General features: G+C 46.2%; 2 protein-coding genes across 2 annotated transcripts in view; both read right to left on the minus strand.

The window, feature by feature from the left end:
- The window catches only part of LOC129851504 (protein FAM186B-like), a 30,973-nt gene extending 19,198 nt beyond the window's left edge, over positions 1 to 11,775 (minus strand). The window contains exons 1-7 of the mRNA XM_055918102.1: positions 11,568 to 11,775; positions 9,971 to 10,281; positions 7,552 to 7,770; positions 3,846 to 4,067; positions 2,795 to 3,471; positions 2,374 to 2,566; positions 1,716 to 1,816 (exon numbers count right to left, since the gene is read on the minus strand). Coding sequence (XP_055774077.1) covers positions 1,716 to 1,816; positions 2,374 to 2,566; positions 2,795 to 3,471; positions 3,846 to 4,067; positions 7,552 to 7,770; positions 9,971 to 10,184 — 1,626 coding nt within the window. The 5' untranslated portion in view covers positions 10,185 to 10,281; positions 11,568 to 11,775. The remainder of the gene's footprint in view (positions 1 to 1,715; positions 1,817 to 2,373; positions 2,567 to 2,794; positions 3,472 to 3,845; positions 4,068 to 7,551; positions 7,771 to 9,970; positions 10,282 to 11,567) is intronic.
- An 82-nt stretch (positions 11,776 to 11,857) lies between these two features.
- Positions 11,858 to 25,461, minus strand: part of igsf8 (immunoglobulin superfamily, member 8) — a 20,779-nt gene continuing 7,175 nt past the window's right edge. Inside the window, exons 5-9 of the mRNA XM_055918104.1 lie at positions 22,916 to 23,100; positions 22,324 to 22,585; positions 21,584 to 21,870; positions 21,159 to 21,339; positions 11,858 to 18,561 (exon numbers count right to left, since the gene is read on the minus strand). Coding sequence (XP_055774079.1) covers positions 18,434 to 18,561; positions 21,159 to 21,339; positions 21,584 to 21,870; positions 22,324 to 22,585; positions 22,916 to 23,100 — 1,043 coding nt within the window. The 3' untranslated portion in view covers positions 11,858 to 18,433. The remainder of the gene's footprint in view (positions 18,562 to 21,158; positions 21,340 to 21,583; positions 21,871 to 22,323; positions 22,586 to 22,915; positions 23,101 to 25,461) is intronic.

Consider the following 25,461-nt stretch of genomic DNA (forward strand, 5'->3'; position numbering starts at 1 on the left):
AGTTAGGATCACGACTTTATTTTAAAAATGTAAAATGTCAGAATAATAGTAGAGAGAATGATTTCTTTCAGCTTTTATTTATTTCATCACATTCCCAGTGGGTCAGAAGTTTACATACAGTACACCCAATTAGTATTTGGTACCTTTTAAAGTGTTTAACTTGGGTCAAACGTTTCGGGTAGCCTTCCACAAGCTTCCCACAATAAGTTGGGTGAATTTTGGCCCATTCCCCCTGACAGAGCTGGTGTAACTGAGTCAGGTGTGGAGGCCTCCTTGCGCACACACGCTTTTTCAGTTCTGCCCACAAATGTTCTATAGGATTGAGGTCAGGGCTTTGTGATGGCCACTACAAAACCTTGACTTTGTTGTACTTAAGCCATTTTGCCACAACTTTGGAAGTATGCTTGGGGTCATTGTCTATTTGGAAGACCCATTTGTGACCAAGCTTTAACTTCCTGACTGATGTCTTGAGATGTTGCTTCAATATATCCACATCATTTTCCTCCCTCATGATGCCATATATTTTGTGAAGTGCACCAGTCCCTCCTGCAGCAAAGCACCCCCACAACATGATGCTGCCACCCCCGTGCGTCACGGTTGGGATAGTGTTCTTAGGCTTGCAAGCCTCACCCTTTTTCCTCCAAACATAGCGATGGTCATTATGGCCAAACAGTTCTATTTTTGTTTCATCAGACCAGAGGACATTTCTCCAAAAAAGTACAATCTTTGTCCCCATGTGCAGTTGCAAACCGTAGTCTGGCTTTTTTATGGCGATTTTGGAGCAGTGGCTTCTTCCTTGCTGAGCGGCCTTTCAGGTTATGTCGATAAAGGACTCGTTTTTACTGTGGATATAGATACTTTTGTACCTCTTTTCTCCAGCATCTTCACAAGGTCCTTTGCTGTTGTTCTGGGATTGATTTGCACTTTTCGCAGCAAAGTACGTTCATCTCTAGGAGACAAAACGCATCTCCTTCCTGAGCGGTATGACGGCTGCGTGGTCCCATGTGTTTATACTTGCGTACTATTGTTTGTACAGATGAACGTGGTACCTTCAGGCATTTCGAAATTGCTCCCAAGGGTGAACCAGACTTGTGGAGGTCTACAATTCTTTTTCTGAGGTCTTGGATGATTTCTTTTGATTTTCGCATGATGTCAAGCAAAGAGGCACTGAGTTTGAAGGTAGGCCTTGAAATACATCCACGGGTACACCTCCAATTGACTCAAATAATGTCAATTAGTCTATCAGACACTTCTAAAGCCATGACATCCTTTTCTGGAATTTTCCAAGCTATTTAAAGGCACAGTCAACTTAGTGTATGTAAACTTCTGACCCACTGGAAATTTGATACAGTGAATTATAAGTGAAATAATCTGTCTGTAAACAATTGTTGGAAAAATTACTTGTGTCATGCACAAAGTAGATGGCCTAACCGACTTGCCAAAACTCTAGTTTGTTAACAAGACATTTGTGGAGTGGTTGAAAAACAAGTTTTAATGACTCCAACCTAAGTGTATGTAAAGTTCAGACTTCAACTGTACATGCCTATATAAAGTGCTTTCAGTAAAGTGCTATAGTTACGGAGAGTGCGTTCCAAATGGCACCCTATTCCCTATATAGTGCACTAGTTCCTTATGTAGTCACACAGGGCTAGGGTCAAAAGTAGTGCACTATATAGGGAACATGGTGCCATTTGGAATGAAAAATAAATAAAGACCTGCTTCTTGCCCATCTCGTTGAGGTTCTTGAACTGGTCCATGATGATGTTCAGGGAGTGGCGACGACTCTTTCCCTTGAGGTTTGACAAAGTCTTCTTACCTAACGAGGACCACCATTGGAGTACAACAATACATACATTTATTTTTATTTTTTTATTTTACCGTTATTTTACCAGGTAAGTTGACTGAGAACACGTTCTCATTTGCAGCAACGACCTGGGGAATAGTTACAGGGGAGAGGAGGGGGATGAACGAGCCAATTGTAAACTGGGGATTATTAGGTGACCATGATGGTTTGAGGGCCAGATTGGGAATTTAGCCAGGACACCGGGGTTAACACCCCTACTCTTACGATAAGTGCCATGGGATCTTTAATGACCTCAGAGAGTCAGGACACCCGTTTAACGTCCCATCCGAAAGACGGCACCCTACACAGGGCAGTGTCCCCAATCACTGCCCTGGGGCATTGGGATATTTTTTAGACCAGAGGAAAGAGTGCCTCCTACTGGCCCTCCAACACCACTTCAACTTATTTCCATGTAAGTTGTTAGAATTCGTTGTGTTATTAATTCTTGATGATTTGTAATGTATGTATTGTTGTACTCCAATGGCTGAAGCAATGTATTCATTCATTCATTCATCCATCTATCCATTCACCTTCCAAGTCAAAGAGCGCTTGTATGTTGGCTCCCACATCCTTCACCGTGCGGTCCTGGTTCTGTATCTCATTGCTGATCTCCTTCAGCATGTCTCCTGGGGTTTTCTGGGTTGAGTCCCAGAACGCTGATTCGTCCAGTTTGTTGTCGTTGTCCATGAGCGGCACGTCTATGATGTCATCGTCAAACTTCCCCTGGAGGGGAATCACCACAAGTGAGAGAATGTCAGTGGGACAAAGGCCCCTAAACTGCAGTAAGAATCAAATAAAGGCAGAATGTCAGCTAGTATGATGCAGGAAACTTCACCCAACACCTAGTGACCTCATCAAGATATTCAGATTTCATGGCGACATGGCTAAGGTGTTGGGTTGACATTCGCTGACCCCCCCCAAATTCGTTACAATATGCTGATATGCTCCTACCTGTAGCTGCGTGATCATGTCGTTAAAAGAGTCTCTGATGGACCTCTGTAGATCGCAGTACAGCTTGATGATATCAGCTGCCTTGGCTTTTCTGCTGGCGGCATCCATCCCTTCTAGCAGCTCACCCTCTTTCCCCTTGTCCTTGTCATCAGAAATTGACACCACACATTGCTCAGACTTCTGGATGGCCTCCAGAAGATCCATGCTCTTCCTCTCCACCTGCTCGATGATGTCTTCTGGATCCACTGAGATGTCTTCCAGAGACTCCACTTCTTCCACTTCTTCGCCAACAGGCTGGCCTGGCTCCGGCTTTGGTTTCGGCCTCCGTTTGGGGTACTTAACCTTGGGGGTTGGTTGCGGAACCAGCTGATTGTTGAGAACTGGTGCTCCCTGTACGTTTTTTGAGGGAGCAACGACCACTACCTGCTGTTTCGGCAATGGATGTTTCGGGATCTCCTGCATCTGTTGGATCTGGAACAGTAGAATATCGTTCTGCTCCTTGACTGACGAAAGCTCATCCTCCATCTTGGTCATCTTGATATGACTGTCTCCCACTTGGATCTTTATCTGGGCCAGCTCGAAGCGACAGTCCATAGACTGCAGCTCCTCCACCTGTGCCAGAAGCTTCCTGGCTTCCATGGTACGCTCCTGGAATGCTTGGTTAAGGTTCTGCAGCCCTACCTGATCATAACGAACCGTATGTGTATACCATTTAGGCTTTAATTCAACGTGACTTACAGTACAGGGAGTGCATACATTCAAAATTGAGGCCGGGTTTCAATCAAAAGCGTATCATTGACAAGTGCAATGCACTTTTGACGATGCACATTCAAATGGCAATTGCCCAGACGGAGATCACATTCATGGTAAACTCTGCGGCGGTAGGCTCAAACTTAAATAAGTCAAGTGCAGTACACTAGTGGACAAAGTGCCTTTGATTGAATACTTGTCCTCAGCAGAACTGTCTGGTGTGTGACCTACTGTTACTGTCTGGTGTGTGATCTACTGTTACTGTCCAGGTGGAATCTACCATTACTGTCTGGTGTGTGACCTACCGTTACGAACTTAAAGGCCAGATTCATTGCCTTGTTGCAGCCTAGTGACTTGGCTACGTCTAAGAGCATGAAGGAAAGCTCCGTGGCAGACTTGGTGGCCAGGTTGACGTCCTCTAGAAATACGTCTGCAGCAGGGGGCTGGAGCTCCTGGATTCGTTTGATGGTCCGTGCATCCACCTTCTGCTCCCTCCACCAGTGCCACACACCCTTATTCAGAGCTGAAAATACACACTGTAGCTCACCATTATGAGCATACAATCTCCTCAGCCAGAATGCAGGCCTTCTATTCTTCACAGAACGTTCACTGGAGAACATTCAGTCATACTACTAAAGTATTCACCCAGAACCTAGGCCTTCTATCATCACAGAACGTTCACTGGAGAACATTCAGTCATACTACTAAAGTATTCACCCAGACCATAGGCCTTTTATCATCACAGAACGTTCACTGGAGAACAATCCACATATCACATATCCTGAGGCTGCATTTATTGTAGCTGGGGATTGTAACAAAGCAAATTTGAGGAAAAGGCTTGGGAAATTCTTTCAACATATTGATTGTTGTACTCGCGCTGCTAAAACCCTCAACCATTGCTTTACTACCTTCCAGAATGCATATAAGGCCCTCCCCTCCCCTCCATTTGGCAAATCAGACCACGATTCCATCTTGCTCCTCCCCTCCTATAGGCAGAAACTCAAACAGGAAGCACCAGTGGTGAGGACTATTCAGCTCTGGTCTGATCAATCGGAATGCACTCTTCAAGATTGTTTTGATCAAGCAGACTGGGATATGTTCAGAGTAGCTTCAGAAAATAATATTGACACATATACCGATACGGTGAATGAGTTTATCAGGAAGTGCATAGGAGATGTTGTACCCACTGTGACTATTAACACCTACCCCAACAAGAAACCGTGGATAGATGGGAGCATTGTTGCAAAACTGAAAGCGCGAACCACCACATTTAACCAGGGCAAGAAAACTGGGAATATAGAAGAATACAAACAGCGGAGATATTCCTTCCGCAAAGCAATCAAGCAGGCTAAACGTCGGTATAGGGACAAAGTTGAGTCCCAGTTCAATGGCTCAGACACGAGACGTATGCTGCAGGGTCTACAGACAATCACGGATTATAAAAGGAAAACCAGCCACGTTGCGGACACCGACCTCTTTCTTCCGGAAAGGCTGGACACCTTCTTCGCTCGCTTTGATAATACAGTGCCACCGACGCGGCCCGCTATCAAGGACTGTGGGCTCTCCTTCTCCGTGGGCGATGTGAGTAAGACATTTAAGCCTGTTAACCCTCGCAAGGCTGCCGGCCCAGATGGTATCCCTAGCCGCGTCCTCAGAGCTTGCGCATACCAGCTGGCTGGTGTGTTCAAAGATATATTCAATCTCTCCCTATCCCAATCTGTTGTCCTCACATGCTTCAAGATGGCGACCATTGTCCCTGTACCTAAGAAAGCAAAGGTAACTGAGCTAAACGACTATTGCCCCGTAGCACTCACTTCTGTCATCATGAAGTGTTTTGAGAGACTAGTCAAGGATCATATCACCTCCACCCTGCCTGATACCCTAGACCCACTTCAATTTGCTTACCGTCCCAATAGATCCACAGACGATGCAATCGCCACCACACTGCACACTGCTCTGTCTCATCTGGACAAGAGGCATACTTAAGTAAGAATGCTGTTCATTGACTACAGCTCAGCATTCAACACCATAGTTCCCTCCAAGCTCATCATCAAGCTCGAGGCCCTGGGTCTGAGCCCCACCCTGTGCAACTGGGTCCTGGACTTCCTGACGGGTCGCCCCCATGTGGTGATGGTAGGAAACAACAGCTCCTCTTCGCTGATCCTCAACACTGGGGCCCCACAAGGGTGCATGCTCAGCCCCCTCCTGTACTCCCTGTTCACCCATGACCGCGTGGCCAAGCACGCCTCCCACTCAATCATCAAGTTTGCAGACAACACAACAGTAGTAGGCTTGATTACAAACAACGATGAGACAGCCTACAGGGAGGAGGTGAGGGCTCTGGGAGTGTGGTGCCAGGAAAATAACCTCTCAGTCAACATCAACAAAACTAAGGAGATGATTGTGGACTTCAGGAAACAGCAGAGGGAGCACCCCCCTATCCACATCAATAGGACAGCAGTGGAGAAGGTGGAAAGTTCCTCTGCGTACACATCACTGACAAACTGAAATGTGGTAAAGAAGACACAACCTCAGGAGGCGTAAGAAATGTGGCTTACACCTAAAACCCTCACAAACTTTTACAGATGCACAATTGAGAGCATCCTGTCGGGCTCTATCACCGCCTGGTACGGCAACTGCACCGACCACAACTGCAAAGCTCTCCAGAGGGTGGTGGGGTCTGCACAACGCATTACTGGGAGCAAACTTCCCACCCTCCTTGACACCTACAGCACCAGATGCCATAGGAAGGCCAAAAAGATAATCAAGGACATCAACCACCCGAGCCACTGCCTGTTCACCCCGCTATCATCCTGAAGGTGAGGTCAGTACAGGTGCATCAAAGCTGGGATCGAGAGACTGAAAAACAGCTTCTATCTCAAGGCCATCAGACTGCTAAACAGCCATCACTAGCACATCAGAGGCGGCTGTCTATAGACATAGATTAGGAATCACTGGTCACTTTTAGAATTGGATCACCAACCACTTTAATAATGTTCCATAGCTAGCATTACTCATCTCATTTGTATAAACTGCACTCCACGCTATTCTACAGTATCTTAGTCACTTTTAAATTGTCTTTACGTATTGCATCCCCCATTTCATATGTATATACTGCCTTCTATTCTATAGTACACCACAGACTGTTAAACAGGCATCTCCAGCACATCAGAGGCTGCTGCCTATAGAGAATAGATGAGGAATCACCGGCCACTTTAAGGAAATTAAACACTAGCCACTTTAATAATGTCTCCGTATCTTGCATTACTCATCTCATATGTGTAAACTGTACCCTATACTATTCTATGGAATCTTAGTCACTTTAATTGTTTGTAAATATTGCATCACCCATCTCATATGTACAGTTGAAGTCTGAAGTTTACATACACTTAGGTTGGAGTTATTAAAAGTGTTTTTTTCAACCACTCCACAAATTTCTTGTTAACAAACTATAGTTTTGGCAAGTCGGTTAAGACATCTACTTTGTGCATGACACAAGTATAAAAAAAAAAAATTTTTTTTTTACGAGGAATACGGAATTGTCAGGAATTGTGAAAAACTGAGTTTAAATGTATTGTAATGTAAAATGTAAACTTCCGACTTCAACTGTATATACTGTACTCTATAGTATTGCACTGTATCTTAGTCCAATGCCACTCTGACATATACGGTATGTATATTCTTCATCCATTCCTTACTTAGATTTACATGTATTTTGGGTATATGTTGTGAAACTGTTAGATATTACTTGTCAGATATTACTGCACGGTCGGAACTAGAAGCACAAGCATTTCGCTACACTCGCATTAACATCTGCTAACCATTTGTATGTGAAAAATAACATTAGATTTTGATTTGATCAGTCATACTACTAAAGTATTCAAGTCATATACACTCTTAGTTAGTTTTGACTTCTGTGGAGAGCAAGAGACATAGCAATAATACTATTGCTAATAATACAGAAATACTAAGACATTGTGCGTTTCTCTTCTCATCCTCAATCTTACCAGCTTCCTCCTTCTTGGTCTTTTTTTTCACGTCGGTATCAAAGAGGCCTTGGCAGAGGCCACGTAGGCGGTGGATACAGCCGTCCGTATCATTGATAGACGTCTCCAACTTTCTCTGTATGTCTTCGATCCATTCTGATGTAACCTCCTCCTCCTGTTGCTCCTCGTTCCCCTCTTTCTTTGGAGCTCTCTCGTTCTCAAACGTCTGTAGTGACACCTCTGTAGACCGTAGAACAGAGACGTTTATTGGGCTTGTAAGTAAGCATTACACCTGTTGTATTCGGGCGCATGTGACAAATAAAATGTGATTTGGTTTATTGATTATTGGTTATCCTAAACAAGGGTATGGGTAGAGACATGGACATGTTAGCCATATAGTGACCCTAAGGTGCCCTATATCTCCATGGTGATTTATGTGACCATATCACAGGTTTAAAACTGTGACGTGGGAAACCAGAATGAGAAAGTAAGCTAACTATTCCAGATGAACACATTGTTATGCTTGGAACAAGTTCAAGAACCTATAATCAAGACTGAACAGGGTTACTGCAGTAATTGCAGTGTAGCCTATTCAAAACATGTCCTGCAGGTTAACCTGGACTCAGGTGTAGACATAACATAGTAATAGAAAATCTGGGACACTCAAATTAGTGTGATATTTTACATTGGGTATGGTATGTATTTTTTTTCTTTTTTCATTTCACCTTTATTTAACCAGGTAGGCAAATTGAGAACACGTTCTCATTTACAATTGCGACCTGGCCAAGATAAAGCAAAGCAGTTCGACACATACAACAACACATAGTTACACATGGAGTAAAACAAACATACAGTCAATAATACAGTGAAAAATAAGTCTATATACAATATGAGCAAGTGAGGTGAGATAAGGGAGGCAAACAAAATATATATATAAATAAATAAAAATATAAAAAGGCCATGGTGGCGAAGTAAATACAATATAGCAAGTAAAAAATAACACTGGAATGGTTGGTTTGCAGTGAATGAAGGTGCAAAGTAGAGATAGAAATAATGGGGTGCAAAGGAGCAAAATAAATAAATACAGTAGGTAAAGAGGTAGTTGTTTGGGCTAAATTATAGATGGGCTATGTACAGGTGCAGTAATCTATGAGCTGCTCTGACAGCTGGTGCTTAAAGCTAGTGAGGGAGATAAGTGTTTCCAGTTTCAGAGATTTTTGTAGTTCGTTCCAGTCATTGGCAGCAGAGAACTGGAAGGAGAGGTGGCCAAAGGAAGAATTGGTTTTGGGGGTGACCAGAGAGATATACCTGCTGGAGCGCGTGCTACGGGTGGGCGTTGCTATGGTGACCAGCGAGCTGAGATAAGGGGGGACTTTACCTAGCAGGGTCTTGTAGATGACCTGGAGCCAGTGGGTTTGGCGACGAGTGTGAAGCGAGGGCCAGCCAACGAGAGCGTACAGGTCGCAGTGGTGGGTAGTATATGGGGCTTTGGTGACAAAACGGATGGCACTGTGATAGACTGCATCCAATTTATTGAGTAGGGTATTAATATGTGGATGTCCATCATCCATTTCGTCTGATATGTTGCGAATTGCAATTTGTATAATATGTTACAAATTACAATTCGTATGAAATATTACGAATTGCAATTCTTACAATATTTTATGAATTTTCAATACCTTCCTTTTTGTTGTGGCTAAAGTTATCTGGGTGGCTAATGCTAACATTAGCTAGGTGGCTAAGGGTAATGTTAGCTAGGTGGCTAAGGTTAGCCAGGCTAGGGGTTAGGGGTTAAGGTTAGGAGTTATGTTAAAGGGTTAAGGTTAGGGTTAGCTAACATGCTAAGTAGGTGCAAAGTAGCAAGTAGTTGGAAAGTTGCTAATTAGCTAAGATGCTAAAGTTGTCCATGATGAGACTTGAACTCGCAACCTTTGGTTTGCTAGACATTTGCATTATATGCCCATCCAACCGCCCAGCACAGAGGGGTTGAGTTAAATGTGGAAGACACATTTCAGTTGAATGTATTCAGTTGTACAACTGACTAGGAATCCCACTTTCCTTTCCTTTCCTTCTGTTTTTACCTTAATAAGTAACCTTCTGTCTTATGTTAACCATACCAAATGTAATATATCGTACTAATTTGAGTGTACCGTTTACTATGTTACGTCTAGTCTGTGAGACCAGGCTGTGCAGGTTTACAACATGAGTAATGTCTACACCAACCAGTCATTTGAATATGGAAATAGGAACCACAAGCACATTCACTCACATAAAAAATGTATTAGATAATTTGCATAGATAGACAGACATCCCTATAAAATGTATTGAATATCCAATATAAGATTTGCGTCCCAGGTGGCACCCTATTCCCTATATAGTGCACAACTTTTGTCCGGAGCCCTATTGGCCTATGAGCTCTATTTGAGGTGCAGACACTCACGTGCTTCAGTGAGCCAGTCCAGTAGTACCGTGAGGTCTGTCTCCCTCTCCACAGCTGAGTTCAGGAAGTCTCTGATCTTGTTGATCTGCTCACCGCGACACCGCCTTTCATCCAGGTCAGGCAAGAAGGACAGGAGTTCCTGCTCTGTGTCATCTTCATCATCGCCATCCTCACCCAGGATGCCAGCGCCGAGCAGTGCTCGGTACACGGGCATCTCGACCTCTGAACTTTCCGCAGGGGGTTAGGTGGTAGGTCTCCACCGGATCACCCAGGAAGAGAGGACTATGTCAATGTGTTGCTATTCTGTTGAACTAGAAGTGTAGAGAAAAGTAACATATGGATATGGTGCATGTGTAGATCCACAAATTCACGGATACATTCATTGAGACACGAATGGATTAATGGATAGATTTACGTACTGGATCGAAGCAGCCACACTCAAACTGGATCGTTTTATCTCGATCTCTTCATTCAAAGACTCAATCATGGACACTCTTACTGACAGTTGTGGCTGCTTTGCATGATGTATTGTTGTCTCTACTTTCTTGCCCTTTATGATGTTGTATGTGCCCAATAATGTTTGTACCATGTTTTGTGTTGCTATCATGTTGTGCTGCTGCCATGTTGTGTTGCTACCATGTTGTTGTCATGTTGTGTTGCTACCATGTTGTTGTCATGTTGTGCTGCTACCATGTTATGTTGCTACCATGTTGTTGTTATGTTGTGTTGCTACCATGCTGTGTGTTCATGTGTTGCTGCCTTGCTATGTTGTTGTCTTAGGTCTCTCTTTCTGTAGTTTTGTGGTGTTGTGATGGTGTCTGTCTTGTTGTGATGGTGTTTTGTCCTATATTATTTTATTTTTTATTTTTAATCCCAGCCTCTGTCCCTGCAGGAGGCCTTTTGCTTTCTGGTAGGCCATTATTGTAAGAATAAATAAGAATTTGTTCTTAGCGACTTTCCTAGTTACATAAAAAATATATTTGGAGCTCATTAAAATCTATCAACACAATTGTATTAATCTACTAGGGACAAACTTCTGCAGGGTTTATACAGAAACAAGCAATTAAAAATGCATTTGATGTGTGAATAACTAGAGCGTCCTTTGATAGTACGTTTGATACGTTTCTTTGATAGGGTTTTGGATCTGGCCTCTGAGATGTGGGACTGACGGAACTGAGCAATACTTCGGTCAGATACGGAAGAGTAAGCGAGACATCTCACTCGCTCCTTTTTTCTGGTTTATACACAGTCAATGAAGTAAGCGGACCAGCCCAGCTGCTAATGCATTGGTGGCTATGGGAGAGCAACGCTTTACGCAGACCGGAACTGTGACCATTTTTTAAAACGGTAAACGGCCTGTGTGGGACATCTTTATTTATCAAACATCTTTGGCTCGACTAAGCGATGCGCGCACTACTTTTTATTTTACCTTTATTTAACTAGGCAAGTCAGTTTAAGAACAAATTCTTATTTACAATGACGGCCTACCCCATGTACTTTCGAACTCCAGGGGTTGACGGTCACAAAGGAAATAGCAAAGAAAATCAAGCAATGCAAAAGCCGGCCAAAACATTTACATTAAAATGACGAACCTTACCTCTCTCACGACGAATCAATTCATAAGTAGTTTGATGGTCTATGGCATGGCGATGTAGACCTAAACTAGTGGCTCTGGTCTAGGTTTCCGAGCGATACGTTTTGATTACGTAAATTACGTCATAAATCAGTTTACTTTCTCGATTATGTGCGATACAGACGGAGACATTGCAATAAATTATCAAATATATTGAAAAGTAGACTAGCCCTAAAGTCACCGGAACTGTCTTTGTTAGGTGCGAGCTTGTAATACTAGATAATACCACAACAACAATAACAACAGCACGTGCCTACAATAAATCAGGAGTGGTTTATTGATTTTATCAAATGGCAGCAAAAAAACGATACATTAAAATACAAATGAAAAACAGAACAGACGGTGGTCATTAAAGCAGTAAACAAAGTGTTTATAAACAGCATAATAACACCATATTACAGTGGTTGGGTAGTGGCACACTAACACAACAGGAGACATACACACAAACCTACAAACTGCTGTATGTCAATAGCAGGGGCGGTAATTAAAAAAGTAACTCAGGTAAAACCACGTTAAAGTAATCACTTTTAAAAGAAAACTTCCTGAAATTTTATTTTTACATGTCAACATTATTTATCTTATTTCACCTACCCCCCCCCTCCCCCCCAATAATGCAACATGGTAACAGAAATACAATTTCGGGAAGTTGCTGAAGCCTCGACAGTGGGCCAGTCACCATGTTTGCAATCCCATAGGGCTCAGGTCAAAAGCAGTGCACTAAAATAGGGAATAGGGTGCCAGAGGGCTCTGGTCAAAAGCATTGCACTAAAATAGGGGATAGGGTGCCAGAGGGCTCTGGTCAAAAGCAGTGCACTAAATAGGGAATAGGGTGCCAGAGGGCTCTGGTCAAAAGCAGTGCACTAAAATAGGGAATAGGGTGCCAGAGGGCTCTGGTCAAAAGCAGTGCACTAAAATAGGGAATAGGGTGCCAGAGGGCTCTGGTCAAAAGCAGTGCACTAAATAGGGAATAGGTGCCAGAGGGCTCTGGTCAAAAGCAGTGCACTAAAATAGGGGATAGGGTGCCATTTAAGTGGCTTTAGCTGCAGTTTGGTCAGTGTGCCAGTTACCATATTTACAGCCAGTCGGTCAGGGACGGGCAGGAGCAGGGTATTAAATAAACCAAATGCCACAGTGATGATACACAGCGATAACACAGTGGGGGAGGGGTTACAGAGAGGGCTGAACCCATAAACATGGGGATTAAGGAAAGAGAGGAGCAGTGAACATGTATTCAGTTACATTCACTTGGCGCACTCTGTCCTCTCTCTATCCAGCGTTGATCTCTGTCTCTCCCCTCTCTCCTCTCTCTCTCTCCCTCTCTCTCTCCTCTCTCTCTCTCTCCTCTCTCTCTCTCTCCTCTCTCTCTCTCTCTCCCTCTGTCTCTCCCTCTCTCTCCCTCCCACTCGCTCTGCCCACACCCCCCCTCTCTCCCTCTACCCCTCCTCTCCCACTCTCTCTCCTCTCTCTCTCTCTCCTCTCTCTCTCTCTCCTCTCTCTCTCTCTCTCCCTCTGTCTCTCCCTCTCTCTCCCTCCCACTCGCTCTGCCCACACCCCCCCTCTCTCCCTCTACCCCTCCTCTCCCACTCGCTCTGCCCACACCCCCCTCTCTCTATCCAGTGCTACTCTCTCTCTCTACCCCTCCCCTCTCTCTCTCCCTCCCACTCGCTTTGCCCACATCCCGCCCTCTCTCTCTCTCTACCCCTCCCCTCTCTCTCTCCCTCCCACTCGTTCTGCCCACTCCCCCCCTCTCTCTATCCAGCGTTGATCTGTCTCTCCCTCTCTCCTCTCTCTCCCCCCTCTACTCCCTGTCTCTATCCAGTGCTACTCTCTCTCTCTACCCCTCCCCTCTCTCTCTCTCTCCCTCCCACTCGCTCTACCCACACCCCCCCTCTCTCTATCCAGTGCTACTCTCTCTCTCTACCCCTCCCCTCTCTCTCTCTCTCCCTCCCACTCGCTCTACCCACACCCCCCCTCTCTCTATCCAGTGCTACTCTCTCTCTCTACCCCTCCCCTCTCTCTCTGTCTCCCACTCGTTCTGCCCACTCCCCCCCTCTCTCTATCCAGTGCTACTCTCTCTCTCTACCCCTCCCCTCTCTCTCTCCCACTCATTCTGCCCACTCCCCCCCTCTCTCTATCCAGTGCTACTCTCTCTCTCTACCACTCCCCTCTCTCTCTCCCTCCCACTCATTCTGCCCACTCCCCCCCTCTCTCTATCCAGTGCTACTCTCTCTCTCTACCCCTCCCCTCTCTCTCTCCCTCCCTCCCACTCGCTCTGCCCACTCCCCCCCCTCTCTCTATCCAGTGCTACTCTCTCTCTCTACCCCTCCCCTCTCTCTCTGTCTCTCTCTCTCTTTTTCCCGTCTCTCCAGTGCTGCTGTGGTGAATGTGATCACGTGGGGGAGCCAGCCAGGGGCATCGTTCAGAGGCTAGAGAGCTAGAGGATAAACCAGCTTTTTCGCCAGTTGATCTCTGGAAGTAAGTGGCTCACAGTCCAGAACATCGCAGATCAATGTTTTTCCTAACGCATGACTACCACTAATATGAATCATAATCAGCGGCTTGGGTATAGAATTATTAGAATTAGAATAGTACAATAATTCTATTCCTATGGGCTGGAGACAGAGACAGAGAGAGGGAGGGAGAGGGAGGGAGGGAGAGAGAGAGGAAGAGAGAGAGAGAGAGAGGAAGAGAGAGAGAGAGAGAGAGAGGAAGAGAGAGAGAGAGAGGAAGAGAGAGCGAGAGAGGGGAAGAGGGAGAGAGAGAGAGAGAAGAAGAGAGAGCGAGAGAGGGGAAGAGGGAGAGAGAGAGAGAGAGAGAGAGAGAGGGAGAGAGGAAGAGAGAGCGAGAGAGGGGAAGAGGGAGAGAGAGAGAGAGGAAGAGAGAGCGAGAGAGAGGAAGAGAGAGAGAGAGAGAGGAAGAGAGAGAGAGAGAGAGAGAGGAAGAGAGAGAGAGAGAGAGGAAGAGAGAGAGAGAGAGAGGAAGAGAGAGAGAGAGAGAGAGAGAGAGGAAGAGAGAGCGAGAGAGGGGAAGAGGGAGAGAGAGAGAGGGAGAGAGAGAGAGAGAGAGAGACAGAGGGGAAGAGGGAGAGAGAGAGAGGGAGAGAGAGCGAGAGAGGGGAAGAGGGAGAGAGAGAGAGAGAGAGAGAGAGAGAGGGGAAGAGGGAGAGAGAGAGAGAGAGAGGGGAAGAGGGAGAGAGAGAGAGAGAGAGAGAGAGAGAGAGGGGAAGAGGGAGAGAGAGAGAGAGAGAGGAAGAGAGAGAGAGAGAGGAAGAGAGAGAGAGAGAGGAAGAGAGAGAGAGAGAGAGGAAGAGAGAGAGAGAGAGAGAGAGGAAGAGAGAGAGAGAGAGAGGAAGAGAGAGAGAGAGAGAGAGAGGAAGAGAGAGCGAGAGAGGGGAAGAGGGAGAGAGAGAGAGGGAGAGAGAGAGAGAGAGAGAGAGAGAGAGGAAGAGAGAGAGAGAGAGGAAGAGAGAGAGAGAGAGAGGAAGAGAGAGAGAGAGAGAGAGAGAGGAAGAGAGAGAGAGAGAGAGAGAGGAAGAGAGAGAGAGGAAGAGAGAGAGAGAGAGAGAGAGGAAGAGAGAGAGAGGAAGAGAGAGAGAGAGAGAGAGAGAGAGGAAGAGAGAGCGAGAGAGGGGAAGAGGGAGAGAGAGAGAGGGAGAGAGAGAGAGAGAGAGAGAGGAAGAGAGAGAGAGAGAGAGAGAGAGAGAGAGAGAGAGAGAGAGAGGGAGAGAGAGATATTATAGAGATATTATATTGTTGTTGTAGTTGTTGTTAATGGTAATCCCATGTCCACTACTACTGTTATTATTGCTGTTGGTCCCACCATTTATTTATATATAAATATATATATATTTCGTATATATATATACATATATATTTGATTTTTATTTTCGATATGTATACTTTGACAATGTAAGTAATAACGAACTTGCCATGTCAATAAAGTCAATTGAATTGAATTGAATTGAGAGAGAGAGATTGGCCCAGAGCCATGTGTTTAAAATAGTTTGTTGTTGTTTGTAGAGGGTTTCTGAATATTTGTCTCTGGGTTGGTCGGTTTGAGATTTATCCATCCAAAGGGAGTCTGGGGCATGTTGTTGGTCATAGTGGACAGAGGAACTCGATATTAGAGTCCATCTCACTGTCATAGGCAGGCTACCATGTGCACAGCGGAGAATACACTTTTCATTTAATTTATTTATTTAATTAATTAGAACAAATTCTTATTTACAATGACGGCCTACCCCACACGAAGCTGGGTCAATTATGCGCCGCCCTATCAGACTCCCAATCACAGCCAGATGTGATGCAGCCTGGATTCAAACCAGGGACTGCAGTGACGCCTCTTGCGCTGAGATGCAGTGCCTTGGACCGCTGCGCCACTCGGGATGCCAAACTTCAGTAGAAGAAAACACCCTGAACTTGGAAGTTATCACTTACCCAGCAGACTGCATTACAGCACGTTCAGAGAGAAATGTGTCCTGTGCAGACATGCTTCTCTGCTGAGTAGAATAGGGAATAATGTCAAGTCTATGTGTAACATGTATCTCTGCTGAGTAGAATAGGGAATAATGTCAAGTCAATGTGTAACATGTATCTCTGCTGAGTCGAATAGGGAATAATGTCAAGTCTATGTGTGACATGTATCTCTGCAGCATTCCAAATGGTTGAATTTCACTTAGCTTAATAGACCCGTGGTGATTGTGGTCTCAGTCAACCCCACCCAGGCCTGTCATCTGACCCACATGGCTGCCCAGAGGAGAGGAGAGTACATCCTATCCTAGTAGCTCAGGGCACAGCTGTTCCATAGGACAACAACACATGTCTTCTTCCTGTTTACTGGATGTATCATAAAAATATATATTTTTAAATTCTTTGCCATTTTTTTCTTCTTAATTTGACCACCATAACACAAATTGCAAAGAAATAATAAAACAAAATGAATCAATCAGGAATCAACCATAAACCATTGCGTAAATGGTTTAAAAAGACTACACTAAGAGAACAGAACAGCAACAAGACTTTACACTGAAACAACAGTCAGTAACTTATTCAACAGGTTTGAATGGTTCCAGGGGAAATGGATTTGGTCTCTTTCCCACAGCCACTGTACGAGTCTGCCAAGCGAGACTAGTTTTGGTCCAAGTGCTTTAAGAACAAACAGACAGCCGTTGAATGTTAAAGTCATCCGCTCAGCTCACGGACAAGCACAGCATTTCAAGTAGGGTCTCATCTTATCTTAAGTTCTAGAAGTAAAAATAAAAAACGAATCTCTCTGGAGTATACCGTAACACGCAGAATTCAGCTTAGTGCATGGATGCTTACTATCGTATATTAACTCTCTTCATAAATGTCTAAAATAGATACAGAAATAACTTTTACATTTTTTGTATTTTTTTTACTCGGTTTAGCAGACTGTCTGGAATGCTTCGTTATTGTTCTTCTCAGCATCAGAATATCCCCTGGCCGAGTCCTAACCTGATCCTAGACTTGTTCGTCTCATCTTGACAACGCTTATGTTTGGCACCATAGATAAACAATAGGAATTGGCAAAACAGAACAAACAGATCTGGGATCAGGCTCATACAAACAAATGGCTTTGTTTACTAGTGTAGCCCAGTATTTACAGAGTGTTGATTGAATACAGGAAGTGTACATTAACTTCCCTGTCCTGATATAGCGGTCTAGGTATTCAGTGCTTTAAGTGGAATTAAAAAGATTCTGGTACTCCATTTAATTTGACAGCACTACGGTTTCTATACAGTGACAGTGTTGACTTCATAGCGATAAAACACCGGTTTAACGCTACCACCGGTGGTATTGCTGAGATGGGTTTTCTTTAGACTAGAGGGACTGTTGTTAGTAGTAGTGGCAGTGTAAGACTTACTCTACCTCAACATGCATTGCATTAAATCTTCAATCCTATATCACAGCGTTGTCCAACTCCGGTCCTTGAGTACGCCCAATAGTACATATTTTTCGTTGTGGCCCCCGGACAAGATACACCTGATTCTATCTGTCAACTAATCAACAAGCTCCTTGACAAGTTGAATCAGGTGTTTTTGTCCGGGGCTACAACAACAACAACAAAATGTGTTCTGATGGGGATACTCGAGGACCGGAGTTGGGCAACACAGATATATCATTTAACAATCATGCCATTCGAACGATACAACTTTAACGCTAACGTCATATGAATATTATAAACCACTCTCTTGTGAGAGGGTGGTTGCCAAGGAAAATAAATAAACCAAAACAAAAAGGGATAACTAATCAGTGTCTCTTCTAAGTCAACATTTGTGATTGAACTACTTCATAGTCCATTTCTGACAGTGTTGACATATCAAACACCTAACTGGCTTTGTACACTACTGAGCCAAACCAAGCTGTTCTGTGCTGGCCTAGATACGCATCCACCATTGTTGTTGTAACCGTGCTGAATAAGAGCCAGCTGTTTGGTTAGGTTTGCTATGGAAGTCTGAAAAGAGGTTGATACGGTGGGGGTTTATACAACAGAAACAAGCTGGATGAAACATATTAGGAACAAGTGGAAATGGTACCATGTGAAACAATCAAACGTCTGTATGACCGGTAGGAGAAGTAGTGCTAGTGTCTTTCTCTTGGTCACTGTCCCAGATTAGATCAACACTATTTGTTACATAGCCGTATTTACATCTGGATGTGGACATCGCGTAGGTCTGAGAGTTCCAATTCCTTGATTTGAAACTTTTTACAGTCCACTAGTTGTTTTATTTTCGGTCTTTTTTTTTTACCTCTTCGTCGATGACCATTCAGTGAACTTATACGTTATACGTTGTCGTGACTTCCTACTTCCTATTTCGGGGAGCGCTGCCTAGCCAATCGATTCATGAAGCAACAGGTTACCGTGGCGATGATGACCACGCCCACAAACAAGGCAGAGGACACGCCCACAACCAAGGGGATGAGGAGCAGGTCGGCCGCTGCAGAGACAGAGAGAGAAGAGAGGAGAGAGGGGAGATAGAGAGGACAGAGAGAGGAGATAGAGAGGAGATAGAGAGGAGATAGAGAGGAGAGAGAGAGGAGATAGAGAGGAGATAGAGAGGAGATAGAGAGGAGAGAGAGGAGAGAGGGGAGATAGAGAGGAGGGAGGGGAGATAGAGAGGAGGGAGGGGAGATAGAGAGGAGGGAGGGGAGATAGAGAGGAGGGAGGGGAGATAGAGAGGAGAGAGGGGAGATAGAGAGGAGGGAGGGGAGATAGAGAGGAGGGAGGGGAGATAGAGAGGAGGGAGGGGAGATAGAGAGGAGAGAGGGGAGATAGAGAGGAGAGAGAGGAGATAGAGAGGAGAGAGGGGAGATAGAGAGGAGGGAGGGGAGATAGAGAGGAGGGAGGGGAGATAGAGAGGAGAGAGAGGAGATAGAGAGGAGGGAGGGGAGATAGAGAGGAGAGAGGGGAGATAGAGAGGAGAGAGAGGAGATAGAGAGGAGGGAGGGGAGATAGAGAGGAGGGAGGGGAGATAGAGAGGAGGGAGGGGAGATAGAGAGGAGAGAGAGGAGATAGAGAGGAGGGAGGGGAGATAGAGAGGAGGGAGGGGAGATAGAGAGGAGGGAGGGGAGATAGAGAGGAGGGAGGGGAGATAGAGAGGAGGGAGGGGAGATAGAGAGGAGGGAGGGGAGATAGAGAGGAGGGTGGGGAGATAGAGAGGAGGGTGGGGAGATAGAGAGGAGAGAGGGGAGATAGAGAGGAGAGAGAGGAGATAGAGAGGAGAGAGGGGAGATAGAGAGGAGGGAGGGGAGATAGAGAGGAGGGAGGGGAGATAGAGAGGAGGGAGGGGAGATAGAGAGGAGGGAGGGGAGATAGAGAGGAGGGTGGGGAGATAGAGAGGAGGGTGGGGAGATAGAGAGGAGAGAGGGGAGATAGAGAGGAGAGAGAGGAGATAGAGAGGAGAGAGAGGAGATAGAGAGGAGAGAGGGGAGATAGAGAGGAGGGAGGGGAGATAGAGAGGAGGGAGGGGAGATAGAGAGGAGAGAGAGGAGATAGAGAGGAGAGAGGGGAGATAGAGAGGAGGGAGGGGAGATAGAGAGGAGGGAGGGGAGATAGAGAGGAGGGAGGGGAGATAGAGAGGAGGGTGGGGAGATAGAGAGGAGGGAGGGGAGATAGAGAGGAGAGAGGGGAGATAGAGAGGAGGGAGGGGAGATAGAGAGGAGGGAGGGGAGATAGAGAGGAGAGAGGGGAGATAGAGAGGAGGGAGGGGAGATAGAGAGGAGGGAGGGGAGATAGAGAGGAGGGAGGGGAGATAGAGAGGAGGGAGGGGAGATAGAGAGGAGGGAGGGGAGATAGAGAGGAGGGAGGGGAGATAGAGAGGAGGGAGGGGAGATAGAGAGGAGGGTGGGGAGATAGAGAGGAGGGTGGGGAGATAGAGAGGAGAGAGAGGAGATAGAGAGGAGAGAGAGGAGATAGAGAGGAGAGAGGGGAGATAGAGAGGAGGGAGGGGAGATAGAGAGGAGGGAGGGGAGATAGAGAGGAGAGAGAGGAGATAGAGAGGAGAGAGGGGAGATAGAGAGGAGGGAGGGGAGATAGAGAGGAGGGAGGGGAGATAGAGAGGAGGGAGGGGAGATAGAGAGGAGGGTGGGGAGATAGAGAGGAGGGAGGGGAGATAGAGAGGAGAGAGGGGAGATAGAGAGGAGGGAGGGGAGATAGAGAGGAGGGAGGGGAGATAGAGAGGAGAGAGGGGAGATAGAGAGGAGGGAGGGGAGATAGAGAGGAGGGAGGGGAGATAGAGAGGAGAGAGAGGAGATAGAGAGGAGGGAGGGGAGATAGAGAGGAGAGAGGGGAGATAGAGAGGAGAGAGAGGAGATAGAGAGGAGGGAGGGGAGATAGAGAGGAGGGAGGGGAGATAGAGAGGAGGGAGGGGAGATAGAGAGGAGAGAGAGGAGATAGAGAGGAGAGAGGGGAGATAGAGAGGAGAGAGGGGAGATAGAGAGGAGGGAGGGGAGATAGAGAGGAGGGTGGGGAGATAGAGAGGAGGGTGGGGAGATAGAGAGGAGAGAGGGGAGATAGAGAGGAGGGAGGGGAGATAGAGAGGAGAGAGGGGAGATAGAGAGGAGAGAGAGGAGATAGAGAGGAGAGAGGGGAGATAGAGAGGAGAGAGGGGAGATAGAGAGGAGGGAGGGGAGATAGAGAGGAGGGTGGGGAGATAGAGAGGAGGGTGGGGAGATAGAGAGGAGGGAGGGGAGGAATGAGTTAGTCAAGTTCAGAAAACGACTAGCTTTCCTCATAAACCGTTTAATTTACCATTGGGAGTATTAGACAGGATGCCAGTATTAGACAGGATAGGTTAGCCATGTTTCAAAGAAGACTATCTATGATACCTAATAACTGTTGGCTAACAGCCTCCAAAAGACAGTGAGTGGGAGAGTGAAAACACAAGAGACATACAGACACTTCCTGACTACCATCAGTGATTCACAGAGCCACTCTTTTGTATTAGGAACTGATGATGAGTGTGTCTGCTGCAGTGATTCGTCACCACTCGCTGTATGTGAAATAGCTAGCAGTCCCAGACCCAGTGACACTCACCTCTGGCGTACAGGTAGACCCTGACACCCTCTGACTGGGCCTTGGCCCCGGTGTTGTACCATCCTCCACGGGGGTCTTGTCCCCACACCTCAGCCTGGCAGACAAACAGGCCCTGGTCCTGGTCCTGGGCGGAGAAGATCCTCAGCCTGTAGGTGCCTGGAGACACCCGGTCCATACTGACCTGTAGTCCAAAAAGGACCACAACGGAAGTCATTTAGCAGATGTATTTTAGTATTTTAGCAGACGCTGTTATCTAGAGAAATACAGTGCATTCAAATAAGGTAGGTAAGACAACCACATAGTAGTCATTACAATTGTTTTATCTTTGATATACTTTATTGTGTTATCCTTGATAGTCTTCTTAATAAGGTATATATTGACTGCATGTATTTTTTTTAAACTGCCAAATAAATTGAACCAATCACCTCAGAGCTGTGGTTCTTATATGGCCTGGATAGGCCCTCATAGGTAAGAGATGCTAACACCGTCCCCTTCTCCTCTACTGACGGCTTGTCACCACCCTTCTCTATGATCACACCCCCTGCTGTAGCCCCACCCTCCTGGGCCGGGAAGACCGCCCTCTGCAGCCATTGGACCTCCACCTGTGCAGGGCCGGTGGTTACCACGGATACGTTGCAGAGCAGGGTGACGGTATCACCTCTCTTCAGGAGGGGGCCGCGGGGAAGGTTGGCTACTGCTGACACCTTGACCTCTGAAGGGACACAGGGACAGAGAGATGCTCGTCATTCAATTAGGTTCAATTAGCATCAACTTACATCGTTAACATAAGTTCAATTCAATTAGGTATTTGGTTGTTAATTCAATCAAACCACGTCATGGCAATGCTCATGTTAATGGAGTATCTTTGTTTACAGACTACTGCCCAACCTCGTAGAAGGTCAAGTGGTTTTAGTCTCTTAGCTTTACCAGGACAACTTCCAGAATCCTGACTTAACTTGTATAGATATCCACTGGCTGTAGTCCCCCAGGATCCCCCCAGTTACTTACTCATCCCTCAAGGACTTAAACACACTGGATTGCTGTTAAGTAGATTGGGGGAGTTTTCTCCATTATACCAAAACATCTTTTTTAAATCCATGAGGAGGAGTGAACTAGGCCACAGTTTGTGGGGAGAAGGTGGTTTTGTGTCTGTCTTTTCTCTTACCTTTGGTCTTGAGGTTGACGGTGACCCCCTCTGACCTCTGTGTGAGGGTAGCAGCACTGGAGGGTCCCGGGTTAAGCCTCCCAGCGTAGACGCTCACAGCACAACGGTACACCCCCGTGTCAGCTGGGTGGGCAGAGAACAACCTGAGAGAGTACCGTCCCTCCACCTCCTTCTCCATGGAACCCCCTCCACTCCGACCCCCCCGGCTGGAGTCATCTCCCCAGCTCACCACCCCGTCTGGGCCGTACCGGGCCACCTCCACCTGGGAGAGGGGACAGACAGAGATAGAGGTAGACAGAAAGGTTAACCTGAGTTGTGTTTGGAAAACGACTAGCCAATCAAGCATTATTTACTTTACGATCCAAAATAACTGTTGACCAATAGCCTTCCTGGCTCCAAATAATATGGTTTATCTACAATTGGAAGCATTACATACTATCAATAGCAGCAGCAAATAGCTGAATAATTTGCCAAAGTTTTCCATTTCATAATTAAAAAGACAAAAGTGATAAAAGAATTGGACAACTGTAAGGACTTCCTTAGCGGGCTAAAAGGAAGATCCTAATAACCAATAACAATAATCAATACCAACCTCCACACCTCCACCCGTCAATGCCCTGTCCTCGCTGCTCACGGTGCCCCTCCTCATCCACTGAACCAGCAGGCCCGAGCGGCCCCCAGGGGCCAAACCAGACACCTCGCAGGTCAGAGTGATGGGGGAGCCTAACTGGAGAGTTACCTCACCTCGCGGAGTGGACGTAACGGTCAGGGAGTCAGCTGGAAGGAGGGAGCAGGAAGGGGTAAGGGAGAAGGAAGAGGAGGGGGTAAAGGAGGAGGAAGAGGAGGGGGTAAAGGAGGAGGAAGAGGAGAGGAAAAAATAAACAAGAAGTACATGATTTAAAATGTGTTCGCTCTGCATTCAAACAAACTTCAATTGTTAATTGTCACTGTTAATAAATGTTTATTTGCATATAGCAAGTTCTCCCACTGAAGCTGAATGCATGTCAAAATGTATACTAAAAGAGGATGCTCGTAAGATCTCATCTATAAACAATACACTCTGAAAACTATGTTAGCTATTTCATGAAACGTTTCAGTTCAGTTTATACATCTATTCTTAACTGTAATCTGTCCAACAACAACACAAAGAGGAGAAGAGCAGGTCTATTGTCTAACAGACAATAAGTATAGAGAAGTATAGAGACTATAATAGAATGAAGTAGAGCCGTGTCTGGCTGACACGATAAGAACACACAGACCCTCAGTGGGGCACAATAGAACTGTAACTTCTACTACAGTGCAACTGTTACATTCTGCTGTGCTCTCACCCCCCACCCCACAGCTCTAAAACACACCCCACAGCTCTACAACACACCCCTCAGCTTTAAAACACACCCCACAGCTCTAAAACACACCCCTCAGCTTTAAAACACACCCCTCAGCTTTAAAACACACCCCACAGCTCTAAAACACACCCCACAGCTCTAAAACACACCCCTCAGCTTTAAAACACACCCCACAGCTCTAAAACACACCCCTCAGCTCTAAAACACACCCCACAGCTCTAAAACACACCCCACAGCTCTACAACACACCCCTCAGCTTTAAAACACACCCCACAGCTCTAAAACACACCCCTCAGCTTTAAAACACACCCCACAGCTCTACAACACACCCCTCAGCTTTAAAACACACCCCACAGCTCTACAACACACCCCTCAGCTTTAAAACACACCCCACAGCTCTAAAACACACCCCTCAGCTTTAAAACACACCCCACAGCTCTAAAACACACCCCTCAGCTTTAAAACACACCCCACAGCTCTAAAACACACCCCTCAGCTTTAAAACACACCCCACAGCTCTAAAACACACCCCTCAGCTTTAAAACACACCCCTCAGCTTTAAAACACACCCCACAGCTCTAAAACACACCCCACAGCTCTAAAACACACCCCTCAGCTTTAAAACACACCCCACAGCTCTAAAACACACCCCACAGCTCTACAACACACCCCACAGCTCTACAACACCCCACAGCTCTAAAACACACCCCACAGCTCTACAACACACCCCACAGCTCTACAACACACCACACAGCTCTAAAACACACCCCACAGCTCTAAAACACACCCCACAGCTCTACAACACACCCCACAGCTCTACAACACACCCCACAGCTCTACAACACCCCACAGCTCTAAAACACACCCCACAGCTCTACAACACACCCCACAGCTCTAAAACACACCCCACAGCTCTACAACACACCCCACAGCTCTAAAACACACCCCACAGCTCTACAACACCCCACAGCTCTAAAACACACCCCACAGCTCTAAAACACACCCCACAGCTATACAACACACCACAGCTCTAAAACACACCCCACAGCTCTACAACACACCCCACAGCTCTAAAACACACCCCACAGTTCTACAACACCCCACAGCTCTAAAACACACCCCACAGCTCTAAAACACACCCCACAGCTCTAAAACACACCCCACAGCTCTACAACACACCCCACAGCTCTACAACACACCCCACAGCTCTAAAACACACCCCACAGCTCTAAAACACACCCCACAGCTCTACAACACACCACAGCTCTAAAACACACACATATTGATAATAGTATGGGGTCAGCCACAGTGCAGCGCCCCTGAAGCTAATGTCTCCGTTTCCCATTGTTGTAGAATGTCAGTAATGATGATGGTGTCATGAACTATCAGTACTGGATAGGCCTACAGCACTAGATGCCAGTAGGTCTACTGGGGTGCTAATGGGATCTGTGGCCAAGCTAGTAACAGAATCCGTTACATTACGTTTTAGTCATTTAGCAGATGCTCTTATTTAGAGCCACACACAGCCAGTGTCCTAACAGCTCTTGTCTCTGAACAGCCCCCATACTCCACAGACAGACAGTGTCCTAACAGCTCTTGTCTCTGAACAGCCCCCATACTCCACAGACAGACAGTGTCCTAACAGCCCTCATACTCCACAGACAGACAGTGTCTGAACAGCCCCCATACTCCACAGACAGACAGTGTCCTAACAGCCCCCATACTCCACAGACAGACAGTGTCTGAACAGCCCCCATACTCCACAGACAGACAGTGTCCTAACAGCCCTCAT

This window comes from Salvelinus fontinalis, chromosome 3, assembly GCF_029448725.1.
Source record: "Salvelinus fontinalis isolate EN_2023a chromosome 3, ASM2944872v1, whole genome shotgun sequence".
Taxonomy (NCBI): domain Eukaryota; kingdom Metazoa; phylum Chordata; class Actinopteri; order Salmoniformes; family Salmonidae; genus Salvelinus; species Salvelinus fontinalis.